This window comes from Entelurus aequoreus, linkage group LG05, assembly GCF_033978785.1.
Source record: "Entelurus aequoreus isolate RoL-2023_Sb linkage group LG05, RoL_Eaeq_v1.1, whole genome shotgun sequence".
Classification (NCBI taxonomy): domain Eukaryota; kingdom Metazoa; phylum Chordata; class Actinopteri; order Syngnathiformes; family Syngnathidae; genus Entelurus; species Entelurus aequoreus.
Window position 1 is genome coordinate 22,833,356 of NC_084735.1, and position 15,024 is coordinate 22,848,379.

At 41.2% G+C, this 15,024-nt stretch overlaps 1 protein-coding gene across 3 annotated transcripts in view; it reads right to left on the reverse strand.

Annotated features, from left to right (window-relative positions):
- Window positions 1–11,372, reverse strand: part of flot1a (flotillin 1a) — a 58,900-nt gene extending 47,528 nt beyond the window's left edge. For 2 of the 3 annotated variants that reach the window (XM_062047416.1, XM_062047417.1), the window contains exons 1-8: window positions 11,294–11,372; window positions 7,282–7,484; window positions 7,101–7,217; window positions 6,933–7,028; window positions 6,766–6,851; window positions 6,616–6,700; window positions 3,295–3,337; window positions 3,014–3,088 (exon numbers count right to left, since the gene is read on the reverse strand). In XM_062047416.1, the coding sequence (XP_061903400.1) occupies window positions 3,014–3,088; window positions 3,295–3,337; window positions 6,616–6,700; window positions 6,766–6,851; window positions 6,933–7,028; window positions 7,101–7,217; window positions 7,282–7,484; window positions 11,294–11,339 (751 nt within the window). In that variant the 5' untranslated portion in view covers window positions 11,340–11,372. Of the gene's footprint in view, window positions 1–2,565; window positions 2,635–3,013; window positions 3,089–3,294; window positions 3,338–6,615; window positions 6,701–6,765; window positions 6,852–6,932; window positions 7,029–7,100; window positions 7,218–7,281; window positions 7,485–11,293 lie in introns of those variants that run through there. The other variant, XM_062047421.1, reaches the window with a different exon arrangement.
- Between the last annotated feature and the right edge of the window lie 3,652 nt (window positions 11,373–15,024).

The following is a 15,024-nucleotide window of genomic DNA, read 5'->3' on the forward strand; positions in this document are numbered from 1 at the left end:
TCAGAACCAGTACAATAAATACATTTTTTAGAAAGTGCAATTTCGGTAGAAATTTCAGGTAAATGCCGAAGAGCCAAAGCCGAACTAAAATGCTAATAGTTCGCACGCTAGCCAGATAGCGTTAAGTAACAAAAATATGAGCAAAATGAGCTAAAAAATAAAACAGCATGCTAAAAGTATACCTAACAATAGCCTACTCACAGTTAGCATTAGTGAAATATCAAATTATATGACACTGAGTTGTATACCTGCAAAACTGGCTAAAAAAGATAGCATGTTAAAAGGGTCTGTTTGTAACATTTACACAGATGCCTAGAGGGCGCCAATTTTTCAAAATGTTACACAGTATACCCCGCTCTCTCTCACGGCTTCTCGTACGTAATGACATAATTATGTACGTACATAACACATGCACACGCATTAGCTTTAGGTGTTGTTAGCTAATAATAGCAATTTGGATATCAAGCGTTAGCTGTCATTGAATGTATATTTTAACAACACGACTGCAAATTGTTGGTTGCTTCTCTTGGACTGTTTTTGTATGTGTGCACGCGCTCCCTGCATGTACGTGTTGACAAGATCAAGTGAGTGACCGCCGTAAACACAATCATTTTATTCGGGCCGGTAAAACATTTTTCCCCACAAACTTTGTAATTCCATCCATCCATTTTCTACCGCTTGTCCCTTTTGGGGTCGCTGGAGCCTATCTCAGCTGCATTCTGGCGGAAGGCGGGGTACACCCTGGACAACTCCAAAATGAGCTTTTTTTGAAAGGGAGCAAAAAAGTGACTTGAAAATAGATCTGTAAAACAAAATCTATGAAATTATTTTACAAAAACAACCATTTCATGTTATGTCGACCACAGGGAGGTGTTTTAAATGTAAAAACAAAATTTAATATATTCAACACTCTACTGCCATCTGGCGGCTCAAGTGGATAGTGCAACCCCTTAATTTGTCACGTTTCATAAGTCAGGTATACCACAACGAACAGGGCCATATGAATCCTCTTCTTACTGGAAGAACAAAAATAAATACATAAAAAAAGATAGAAGACGTATATATGCGTGAAATAGCATAGTATACTGAGATTATTTTTGTCCCATTAAGTGCTGAATGTAATATAGTATTTGACACATATAAAAGTATTAATTTGTACCTAAAATAAAGAAAACACAATGAAGCATAATATATGATACATATTAAGAATGTTGATTAACTAATTTGACTAATCTACAAAAAAATGACGTTGCACAGCTTCTTTCTCAAGCTGCGAGTCTGCATTTGGAAAGTGTGGAGTTTTGCAGCGAAATGTTTCTTCAGGTTTTGGATTTCTCAGCTACACCTGGTAAGTGTAATTTAGTTTTTCCACAGAGTCTTCCATCAGATATGTATTCCACATAAGTCTATTATTTAGACAAATTCTAGGTATTTTAGGAAACTCAATCATGCCTTTTATTACTTAAAAGTGACAATAACTCATACTTACCAACCTTGAGACCTCCGATACCGGGGGCTGGGGGCGTGGTTAAGAGGGTAATATATTTAAGCTAGAATTCACCAACTCAAGTATTTCATACACATATATATATATGTATGAAATACTTGACTTTCAGTGAATTCTAGCTATATATATATATATATTTATTTTATTATACATATAAATAAAATAAATACTTAAATTTCAGTGTTCTGGAGGCTATCCAGTAGATGGCAGTATTGTCCTGTTTAAGAGTGTCACAACCTTGCTGTTTACGGCAGACAAACTGCTTTACGGTAGACTAAACGTGACTGCTGTTGTGTGTTACCGCGCTGGGAGGACGTTAATGAAACTGCCTAACAATAAACCCACATAAGAAACCAAGAACTCGCCCTCGATCATTCTACAGTTATGACATCATTGGGCAGGCAATCTGTTTATATTGTGGGAAAGCGGACGTGAGAACAGGCTGTCCCCACTCAGGTCCGCATTGAGCTGGAGGGGGCGTGGCCTCCAGCTCCGGCTGAATACCGGGAGTTTGTCGGGAGAAAATTTCTGCCGGGAGGTTATCGGGAGAGGCGCTGAATACCGGAGTCTCCCGGTAAAAACGGGAGGGTTGGCAAGTATGCAATAACTACATATTTAAAGTTAAAGTACCAATGCTTGTCACACACACACTAGGTGTGGCAAAATTATTATCTGCATTTGACCCATCACCCTTGTTCCACCCCCTGGGAGGTGAGGGGAGCAGTGAGCAGCAGCGGTGGCCGTGCCCGGGAATCATTTTTGGTGATTTAACCCCCAATTCCAACCCTTGATGCTGAGTGCCAAGCAGGGAGGTAATGGGTCCCATTTTTATAGTCTTTGGTATGACTCGGCCGGGGTTTGAACTCACAACCTACTCTAACCACTAGGCCACTGAGAAGGTCTATATGACAAAAATTCATTCAAAATGAATAATTTCTAAAGGTATATTTCAATATTATTTAGTGGACACTCTGGTTTAAGTGAAATATTAAGAATATATGAGAAATCGTCTTTCAAATATGGTCATAAAAATAACAAAATTCTGGTTTTATTCCTACCTTCAAATGAGTTGACTGTCCATTCCGGGCAGAGTAGCATGTTTATTGGCACTTAAAGACAACAAAACAAACACGAGTTTGCTCTTCAGCAGGTGACGCCTTTAGCCCATGAAAAGTCCCCCTGGAAGACAAAGACACGTTTAATCCAGGGATGTATATGCACAGTGCAGCACATGGTTAGAGTGTCCGCCCTGAGATCGGTAGGTTGGAGTTCAAATCCCAGCCGAGTCATACCAAAGACTATAAAAATGGGACCCATAACTTCCCTGCTTGGCACTCAGCAACAAGGGTTGGAGTTGGGGGTTAAATCACCAAAATGATTCCCGGGCGCGGCGCCGCTGCTGCCCACTGCTCCCCAAGGGGATGGGTCAAATTTCACCACATCTAGTGTGTGTGTGTGTGTGACAATCATTGGTACTTTAATCTTAATCTTAATCTTAATGTGTACCTGTCACTTCCACACTGGCTCCTGTGACGTAGCGAGCATCATCCGAGGCCAGAAAGGCGCACACATCAGCGACCTCTAGAGGAGGACGCCAGTAAACACACAACATTGTCTTACATTTCTATATATAATCAAATTGTTCACAGCAAGTTAAAGACAAAATCATTCGATGGTCTAAGAAACTTTTCCTGTATTTACTGGGTCGTCTGATCAATAGCAAAATGTACAGCATAGTCCACAAACACTTCAATTTTTCTAAGCAAATTTCTTGTAGAAAAACAAACCTGCTGCTTCGCCCATCCTCCCCAGAGGCACCAAAGACTTCATCTGGGACACAAACAAGACAAACTGAAAGGCAGCTTCAAGGAGTTGAACACAAAATGTATGCATTCTTTCCAATGGCCACTGGGTGGCGGTAGAGGCTCCGTGTATTACCTGAAGAAACATTTGACTTCTGACCTTTTCACCTTATTTATCTCATCTTTACTGCTACTTGACTGGACCTCAGGTCACCGAGGATGTCACTTCCATTTTGATATTTTTAATTTCATAAATAATTTCACTAACGCCGCTGCTTTCACATTTCTCAACTGAATGAAACAATTCCAGCATGAAAGGATATTCAGACCACCAGTATTCCACATCCCCAAACCTACCACTTAATTATTTTATTATTATAATATATATATGTTATCTATATATTTTATGCTCCACATTTTTATAACAATAATTGTGTCAAAGACAAACAAGCTTGTAAAAAGTGTTTTTGCTAAATGTGCTCAGCAGATTTTTCCTTACTTGACAGTGACATTTAAAAATACTTCAAAATTATAGCAGAGAAGTTTTTAAAGTTAAGAAAATATTTACTATGAAACTAAAACATTTCCAAAATGTAAAATATAGGGATGTAAATGTATTGCGGTTTCAAAGTCCTAATAATGCAGTAAAGCGTGACGGTGTCAAAGAAAAACCTGAGTGTAGTTTTTTCTGGCGCTTTTGCATTGGCCGTTCTGAAAATAGACTACATATCCCACATTCCTCTGCGCAGCGCGGACCAGCAAGGTGGGGGCTTGGAAAGCCGTAACGGCGAGAAAAGAGGAGAGCATTGAGAAGAAGTGTGTTCGTAGTAAATAATTGTTTATTGTGGACATTTCCTGAACGTTTCATAAAATCTATCCATATATTTTTTAATTATTTTATGTCGCTAACAAACAAAGTCTTTTTTGGGGGGGACAATTCCACAATAATACTGTACCATGCGTGGCCTTAATACCATGGTAATATTGTATCGTGAGATTTTGATATTGTTACATCCTTAGTAAAATGTGATCTTAGTAGGGCTGTCAATCTTTGAGCACCACACGATTCAATTCGATTCTGGGGGGTAATGAATCGATTCCTGATTTAAAATCTATACTTTTTTAATAACATTGGATGCCAGTTCTATGATTAACTACATTCCTCCATAAAATAAATAAGCAGCTCTGATCAATTTCTGTATTACTTAAAAGAAAACTGGTTTTGTTTAATAAAATTCTCCCCAAACATTTAATAAAGTCAAATACAAACAAGGCAACAAGAGAAGTATCCAACACTTCTCCTTTGTAAAGTAAATCTGTACAGCAAATCTGGGCATCTACATCAATAATATGATTTGCCTGAGTGGCTGAACAGGACAGATTAATCTAAAAATATATATATTTTTTGACACTCCAAGATCTTAGACTTCCAAATGACGGACTTTTACAGGTTTCCCCGTTTGACTTTCGGAACTAATTTCTAATTTAAAAAGTGTCTTCGCCAATTTCCTGTTTGAGCAGTAAAAGTCTAAACTTTTAGGGTTTTTACTTTAGAACTATGCTGACAAGATTGTCAATGTTAGCTGCTGATTGCTGTAGACAACAGTTCCTGCTAAATAAATACATCACTCTCAGAAAGCCTTTAAAGGGGAACTGCACTTTTTTTTAATTTTTTTTAGTTTTGCCTATTCACAATCATGAGAAACAAGAAGACAAAGGTTTGGTTTTTTTGCACTCTAACATATAAAAAATTGGCTCGTTCTAGGTAGCTAGTGTTGGAAGCAGATCAGAATCATATCCATATTTAAGTGTTACTTCTTTCTAAAAACTCCTATAGTCATATTTACATCAGCTAATGTCTCGTGTGGTACAAAGTGCTTGGATTCGAGTGTCCTTGGTTAGAGTCAGAGCGCTGTTTATTCTCTTTGTTGAGACTGCCATTACATTCCTAAGATAAGGAGCACAGCTAGACTGGGGAAACAGCAGGCGGGGGACAGAGGGAAGATCACGGGACTTCCGGGGGTTTGAGGGGAGACCGAGCTAGACCGATCTGGACCGGGCTAGGGAACGCTTGGGTGCTGGGTTGGTCTCAGGTTTGTCCTCTAAACTTTGAGAATAAACTACAAAATACCAACTATTGCCTGGAGATTGAATATAAACATCAGCGTATTGCCATAAAAAGAATCTGGGAGAGACTAGAAATTTGAATTCCCCATTGGAGGAATGCTGGTCAACGCAACACTAGCAATGCAGCTAATGGAAGCAATCAATTCTACCATTAAATCACTTTAACAATGCATTCAAAAACCATCAACAATACTTAATTTAGGTTCTGTAACCCGTATAATAACCAAGCTGTAGCGACATTATTGTAAGAGCGACCACTGAGAAACTCTTTTTCTATCGTAGAAACACATCGCCTACGGAAAGAGATAAGCGAGCTTTTACATCAACACGAAATGCATTTGAGTTTGTAATGCACAACACTGCGATACGACACCAGTCTGTACTGACTGAAAAACATGAACAATCATATTACAGTATCTGTAAAGTATTATCCCACATTTCATGTTTTGTTTGTACACAGCTAGCCAGATAGCGTAGGTACTGTAGTTGTAATAACAAGCGTGATGTGCTGCGTGTGTCGTGATCAATATAAAGTGTGACTCACTCGATGGACAGTTGTGCGTTTGATGCAGCTGACGGTTTTTTGGGTTTATTTGGGTAAGCACTCCATTAATGTCGAAATCGTGCTCGCTTCTATAAGCACCTCAGTATATTCAGCTTCAAAAAAGGTAAGGTTGTGAATCCTTATTTGTCCAAAAATAGTTGTCTTCCTTGTCAGTTACCAAGTCTGCCACGATTAGAGCACACTTGCGTTTGTTTCTGGAAGTAGGAACACACGTTAGTTGCCAGAAGTCAGAAGTGCGCTGCTATGGAAACAGAAATCAATGCTCTGGTTAAAATGACCAAAATACGGTAAATAATGAACATATTACATATTGTTATGAACGTGTCTGTTACTACATTATATATATACTTGCAGTGTGTATATAAAATGTTGATAGAGGGTTTTGAAGTTGTTTTAGAGGCTTAGAAGGCTACAATGGTGACTCCCATTAGACGCATCTGTCAAGCGTTAAAATCCTAAGAAAATAAAATAAAATAAAAGACGTGTGTTGTTGTCTCTCATAATGTTTGTGAACGATAGGCAAAATTCCCTCCAAAAAGTGCAGTTACCCTTTAAGGCTGAATATCGTTTTTTTCACTAGGACAAAAATAGCGTGATGAAAGTGTGTGCGGTACCTTGCTGATCACCTTCTCCGGTACTTTGTCCGTCATGGGGGTGGATATAAAACCCGGCAGCACACAATTACATCGAATCCCAAACCTGGAAGCCCAAAGGATGACAGTTGAGTCCTGATGTTTTTTGACGGCGGCGTGCGCTCTCCTCACCTGCTGAGCTCCTTGGCGGCGGTCCTGGTCAAACCCTCCACGCCGGCTTTAGAGGCGGCGTAATTCACCTGTCCCATGTTTCCCACCTGCGGAAGCATTGCACACAGAGAAACTAATCATCTGACCTGCAGCCAGCTTCTCCTAAATGATGCCAAAGGGCGTCTTGCCTTGCCCACAATGCTGCCCACAGTAATGATGGACCCTTTGGCGGCTCCACAGGCCACCAAAGCCTGAGCGACAGCCTGAGTGACCAAGAAAGAGCCCTGCGGCGACACAAGAGCACCGCCGATATCAAGATGACGTCCGCCCCGTCTCCATGGTTACATCATACATACTTTGAGGTTGACCTGGATGACCCTGTCAAAGTGTTCCTCCTCCATGCTGAGGAGGAAGTCGTCCTGGGTGATCCCGGCCGCGTTCACGCACACCGAAGGCGGCTGGAAGTAGCGAGTCTGCAGGAGACGAGGACGCGCTAGAAAAAACAACGAAGCCTCGGTTTGTTTGAGCGTGGCAAACCTGGATGCTCGTGATCAGCGTCCTGACACTCTCCTTTGACGACACGTCTGCCATGGCAGCCATGTGACCCAGACCTCTGAGGCCAGTCGGCAGGCTTTGCAGGGTCTCGTTCGCCGACTCCTCGCTGATGTCAGCGACCACCACGGAGGCGCCCTCGGAGGCAAAGCGCTGACACACGGCGCGTCCGATCCCGCTGCCCCCGCCTGGATGGAATGAGTCAGATCAGACATTTGTGGCTCGCAGATTGAGTTTTGTTGTCAAAAAAAAGGGTAAAAATTTAACAAAAAAGTCAAAGTACCACTGATAGTCACACACACACTAGGTGTGGCGAAATTACCCTCTGCATTTGACCCATCCCCTTGTTCCACCCCCTGGGAGGCGAGAGGAGCAGTGAGCAGCAGCGGTGGCCGCGCTCGGGAATAATTTTGGTGATTTAACCCCCAATTCCAACCCTTGATGCTGAGTGCCGAGCAGGGAGGTAATCGGTCCCATTTTTATAGTCTTTGGTATGACTCGACCTGGGTTTGAACTCACGACCTACCGATCTCAGGGCGGACACTCGAACCACTAGGCCTTTGAGCAAAAAGGAGCAAAAATATGTAACATGTTGAAAAGAGAAACTGGAAATTGTGATGTATCATGTTGTAAGCTTGCATGTTCGAAATAAACTCAAACTCAAACTCCGTCCTTCCCTGCTTGCTTTCTTGTGTCCTTGTCCTGTCTGAACTTTTTTGAAGCCTCTTTCTTTGTGCTGTCCTCAAATCTAAACATCAAACATGGATATGATCAGCTGGAGTCTCGACGCAATTGACAAAGTCTTTTCGACAAGGAAAAGAGGTTCGGGGGAGCCTGGCTGCCCTGATGGAACCATTGCTGCGGGGTACGTAAGAGACTCCTGGGATGAATGGAGAATCATGTGCCTCTCAGTCCTTTCCATCGAGGACGTGGAAGACATCTACCTATTTGGAACCGTGATCGCGGGGCACTTGCTGATTAGGCGGGGCATTGCTATGGTGTATCGTCAAATTCGGAAGACGATGGCAGCCACTCAAGGAGCCCAACGGCTGTTCATCGCAATGGAAGGATTGGGTCGGGCTGTGGGAACACAGACTGTGGCGATTTCTGATTTGAATCGCAAAATGGATCTTATCATGGAGAAGCTTGCTGAGAAGGAAGAATTAAATTGAATTTGAGAGAACCAGCATGGACACAGAGCAGGAATGTCATTGTTTTGACTGGTCGAAGAAAACAACATCTTAATCTACGATTTGACTCCCTCGAATGGCCTTGACGCTATAAGGAACAGGCTGTTCTGAAGTACTCCCCCGAGGACTCCTCAACGATGGACGCTTTTGACCTTCCTTTTTTTTCCAATAACACCTGGTGTCGAACTTTGAGATCGGCCCCAGTCCACAAAAACATTTCAACATCTCACCCAAGTTAATTGGGCATACATCCACGCACCCGCCCCTCCCCCAATCAACGCCTTCACCACTGCTTAATTCCTCTTTGGGGTTGTGGATGGCTGAGTAGCGCTTTATAGCGGCAGCCGGCCTCCAGGGCCCCAAATCCCCCCCCCTCTGTTGCGAGTTGTTGTGATTACATGTATCATGTTTATGTGTGCTATGCTATGTGAGTTTTTTTCCTTGGACTCAGTCTGAACCTCTCCCGAAGGTCCAGCCTTAGACTGATACTTTTTTTACTCTTGCCCCTTTCCCAATGTCACCTTTTTCCCACCTTTTTTAAGGAGCGCTGTAAGTGGCTGATCCGTTGGCGGTCCCGTCTTGTCCCCTTGTAACGTATGTCTGCTCTAAGTGAGACTGTGCCGAAAATGAAATTTCAGTACTTATGTGTCTTGTACATGTTAAATAATGGATACAATAAAGCATCTTGAATCTTGAATCTTGATCTTAAATGTTCTTCGCGCACTAATATTTCATTTATGCATTCACGCCTGTCCTGGTTGTCTGTTGAACAAAAGATGCATTATTGTCTCCTTATGTTCTTTAGAACTATCATGTTAGATCAATCACCAGGTTACTTTTACAAACAGTTTTTAAAATCAACTAACACACATATTCATGACACTAGGAATGCCAGCAATGGATATTTGGCACTTCCTGCTCCCAGGACCAATCTCCTCAAAACATACAGTCATGTACTGTATAGATGTTGGAATCGGTTGCCATCTCACATTAATCCCTCACAAAGTAAATTGTCATTCAAGACAGCTTTGAAGATGTACCTATTGCAGATGCCCACATGACGTGAATTTTTAATACTGGGTTTAACTCAAAAGTAAAGCCACTGCTCCTCCACATCGAGAGGAGCCAGATGAGGTGGTTCGGGCATCAGGGGCCGTATTTATCAAGCTTCTTAGAATTACTCCTAAGAAGTGTGCTAAGAGTTGACTTATGAGTAAAGAAAATTTTCGCTGGAAGCTGCACTTAAAAGTTAGTTATCAAGCGTCTTACTCACACTTTCAGCAAAGTGTAGGACTGAATCTTAAGTTTCACACTCAGAGCTGAATTACGACATTACTATGTGCCGTAAACGGAATTTTAGGTGACGTCATTTCTGTGTCCATAGCAATGACCAATCACGGAAGGGAATCCCTTGTCGAAGAATAAAGAAATATTTAAGTGGACAATGGGAGTGTATATTTTGACAATAAACTACAAAATAACACAAAACAAACAAACAATATTGGCAATGAATCAAAAATAAATGTTTCCTTTTCTTTCCACGACGGCGGCCAGGATCCAGCTGCGATGAAGCTCGAGTTGCTTTCAAAAGGGTGAGTTCACAAATTATTGCTGTTGCAACCCTATAGGGATATTGCGCTGCAGCCTAGGTGTGTTTTGGTGAGAGATACGTGCGTGATGTTGCTGATGAGATGACGCCCCTTATTAAATCTGACAAAATTAATACCCGCTCTGTCTAAACGATACCGTTTGATCAACTGCTCGTCATCAAACAAAGCCAGGACATCCGTCCGCTCCCTGAACGTTCGCGCACGTTTCTCTCGCCTCAGTGCCACCCCCCGCTAGCAACTCCTAACCACTTAGGACACCTCTGAAGGCCTCTTAAATATCGTGGAGAGTAGGAGTGATTCTTAGACTTAAGAAAGTTGATAAATAGCTTTTATTCTTAAGTTTGAGAGTAGGACTAAATTTCGCAAATTCTCAGGACTTAAGTGTAAAATGGCACTCTAAGACGCTTGATAAATACGGCCCCTGGTCAGGATGCCACCCGAACGCCTCCCTAAGGAGGTGTTTCGGGCACGTCCGACCGGTAGGAGGCCACGGGGAAAACCCAGGACACGTTGGGAAGACTATCTCTTCCAGCTGGCCTGGGAACGCCTCGGGATCCCCCGGGAGGAGCTCGACCAAGTGGCTGGGGAGAGGGAAGTCTGGGCTTCCCTGCTTAGGCTGCTGCCCCCGCGACCCGACCTGGGATAAGCGGAAGAAGATGGATGGATGGATGGATGGTTTAACTAGCTTTTTTATTTTATGTTGTATTTTTCCTTTGTATAAAGTTTGGTAATGTATCTATTCTTTATATTTTTATTTTGTATGCTCCTTTATGGACCCCAGGAAGACTAGCAGTCGCCTTGGCGTCAGCTTATGGGGATCCATTCAATAAACAATAAACAATATCTGATATGTACACTACTCGCAAAGAGTTAGGGATTAACCTATAAAATGTTACACACTAATCACTACAGATGTATTGAAATGTCTTTTAACTTGTAACAAACTACCAAAAAACGTCAGTAGTCACAGAAAGTGCGACGTAACATTGTAATTAAAAAAGATGAATAACAGGCGAGTCAGTAAAAGTAAATGAACAACCTGACGATTGTTTTCGGTGGCGTTAAAAAGCAATTAGCTCGGCAGAAAAGTTGAAAAAGGTAGGACAAGAGATAATTGAGGCAATAATTAGATCATATTTAAGTAGGAGAGCCAAAATATTTAGCAGTTAGGTTGCTACAGGACAATGTTTCATTTACCTGTGACCACAGCCAACCTTGATATGAGTCTCTCGGCGGTCGCCATCTTGCTTGTTCATGTTTTTGTAGCCTCCCGCTTTGTCCGCTAGGTGGAGTCATGACTGGCACACGTGACTACTCCCAATGACCACTGGGTCCTAGCACAGTCGTGTATAAAGTATGGCCAACTAAAATATTTCAAAAGATCACCATCAGTCCTTAAAATCTATGGTGACTCGGGGTGTTATATATTCAAATACTACCCCTTGTCTGAGAAACCTTAATATTGAAGATGTTCATTTCTGTGATTAAAAATGTTCCAACATATATATATATGAGGGCAGTTTTAGTGAAATAATATTTTCCGGGCACAGTTCATAGACAATATATCCTGAAGGAGAGTACACAAGTTGAGCTAAGGAAAATAAGGACAATATATATTACATAACCAATTATTCCCCAAATTAAAGAAATACAATTTAAAAATTATTAATGGAATATACCCTTCAAAGGATTTTTTTTTTTAACTTAAATTTAACATGGAGGTTGTTGGCTGTTATACAAACCCCGTTTCCATATGAGTTGGGAAATTGTGTTAGATGTAAATATAAACGGAATACAATGATTTGCAAATCATTTTCAGACCATATTCAGTTGAATATGCTACAAAGACAACATATTTGATGTTCAAACTGATAAACTTTTTTTTTTTGTTGCAAATCATTAACTTTAGATTTTGATGCCAGCAACACGTGACAAAGAAGTTGGGAAAGATGGCAATAAATACTGATAAAGTTGAGGAATGCTCATCAAACACTTATTTGGAACATCCTTCAGGTGAACAGGCAAATTGGGAACAGGTGGGTGCCATGATTGGGTATAAAAGTAGATTCCATGAAATGCTCAGTCATTCACAAACAAGGATGGGGCGAGGGTCACCACTTTGTCAACAAATGCGTGAGCAAATTGTTGAACAGTTTAAGAAAAACCTTTCTCAACCAGCTATTGCAAGGAATTTAGGGATTTTACCATCTACGGTCCGTAATATCATCAAAGGGTTCAGAGATTCTGGAGAAATCACAGCACGTAAGCAGCTAAGCCTGTGACCTTCGATCCCTCAGGCTGTACTGCATCAACAAGCGACATCAGTGTGTAAAGGATATCACCACATGGGCTCAGGAACACTTCAGAAACCCACTGTCAGTAACTACAGTTGGTCGCTACATCTGTAAGTGCAAGTTAAAACTCTCCTATGCAAGGCGAAAACCGTTTATCAACAACACCCAGAAACGCCGTCGGCTTCGCTGGGCCTGAGCTCATCTAAGATGCACTGATACAAAGTGGAAAAGTGTTCTGCGGTCTGACGAGTCCACATTTCAAATTGTTTTTGGAAACTGTGGACATCGTGTCCTCCGGACCAAAGAGAAAAAGAACCATCCGGATTGTTATAGGCGCAAAGTGTAAAAGCCAGCATCTGTGATGGTATGGGGGTGTATTAGTGCCCAAGACATGGGTAACTTACACATCTGTGAAGGCGCCATTAATGCTGAAAGGTACATACAAGTTTTGGAGCAACATATGTTGCCATCCAAGCAACGTTACCATGGACACCCCTGCTTATTTCAGCAAGACAATGCCAAGCCGCGTGTTACATCAACGTGGCTTCATAGTAAAAGAGTGCGGGTACTAAACTGGCCTGCCTGTAATCCAGACCTGTCTCCCATTGAAAATGTGTGCCGCATTATGAAGCCTAAAATACCACAACGGAGACCCCCGGACTGTTGAACAACTTAAGCTGTACATCAAGCAAGAATGGGAAAATATTCCACCTGAGAAGCTTCAAAAATGTGTCTCCTCAGTTCCCAAACGTTTACTGAGTGTTGTTAAAAGGAAAGGCCATGTAACACAGTGGTGAACATGCCCTTTCCCAACTACTTTGGCACGTGTTGCAGCCATGAAATTCTAAGTTAATTATTATTTGCAAAAAACCAAAGTTTATGAGTTTGAACATCAAATATCTTGTCTTTGTAGTGCATTCAATTGAATATGGGTTGAAAAGGATTTGCAAATCATTGTTTTCCGTTTGTATTTACATCTAACACAATTTCCCAACTCATATGGAAACAGGGTTTGTATATGTGGAGCTGTAGAGGATGTCAAACATGTATTTTGGGAGGAGATCAGAGATTGGCTGAGAAACAAGGGTGTGGAGATTAATTGATTAACGTGGACCCCGACTTAAACAAGTTGAAAAACGTATTCGGGTGTTACCATTTAGTGGTCAATTGGACTGAATATGTACTGTACTGTGCAATCTAATAATAAAAGTTTCAATCAATCAATCCCCATTCACTTAGGCAGTGTTTTTCAACCTTTTTTGAGCCAAAGCACATTTTTTTCATTGAAAAAAATCTGAGGCACCACCAGCAGAAATCATTAAAAAACTAAACTCAGTAGCCGATATCGACAATAAAAAGTTGTTCTCTCAATAGTTGGATATGAATTTAAACCATAACCAAGCATGCCTCACTATAGCTCTTGTCTCAAAGTAGGTGTACTGTCACCACCTGTCACATCACGCCTTGAATTATCTTGAGTTTTTTGGTGTTTTTCTGTGTGTAGTGTTTTAGTCCTTGTCTTGCGCTCCTATTTTGGTGTTTTTTTCCCGTTTTGTTGGTATTTTCCTGTTGCAGTTTCATGTCTTCCTTGAGCGCTATTCTCCACACCTGCTTTGTTTTCGCAATCAAGACTATTTAAGTTGTGCGGACGCTTTTGTTCTTTGTGGGGACATTGTCGATTGTCATGTCATGTTCGGATGTACTTTGTGGACGCCATCTCTGCTCCACACGCTGTAAGTCTTTGCTGTCGTCCAGCATTTTGTGTTTTATTTACTTTGCAGCCAGTTCAGTTTTAGTTTCATTTTGCATAGTCTTCCCTAAGCTTCAATGCCTTTTCTTAGGGGCACTCCCCTTTTGGTTATTTTTGGTTTAAGCACTAGACACCTTTTTACCTGCACACCGCCTTCCGCTGTTTCCGACATCTACAAAGCAATTAGCTACCTGCTGCCACCTACTGATATGGAAGACTATAACATGGTTACTCTGCCGAGCTCTAGACAGCACAGACACTCAACAACGGCACATTATTTACGGATTACAATTACTTGTGCGCAAAAAAATATTTTTAACCTAATTAGGTGAAATTACATAATCTCCCACGGCACACTAGTGTGGATGAAAAACACTGCACTATATAACAGATCAAATTTGGTATTTTTATAAACGACTGTAACAGAAATGTTTGTCAACATTATTATGCTCCAGGCAACATTTTTTCTACATAAATATCGATTTATGAAAGTAAGGCCTACATTTTCTAATTTACAATTATCAATCAAATCTTGGAGAACGATTAAGAGTACAAAAGCCCTTAAATTGATATCTTTGTTAAAAACATTTAGTGATTTAGGTGGCCCTTTTTGTCTTTTTTTAAAACATTTTTATATATTGTTTATTATTATTATTTATTAATATTTAATACTCTATCTGTATTTGCTTTTGTTTTCTCTCCTTGTTGTTGAAAGTGCTTTGACTGTTGAGTGAATTATAAATGTACGTTTGTTGTTCATCCATCCATGCATTTTCTACCGCTCTTCCCTTTTGGGGTAGCGGGGGGTGCTGGAGCCTATCTCAACTGCATTCGGGCGGAAGGCGGTGTACACCCTGGACAAGTCGCCACCTCATCACAGGGCC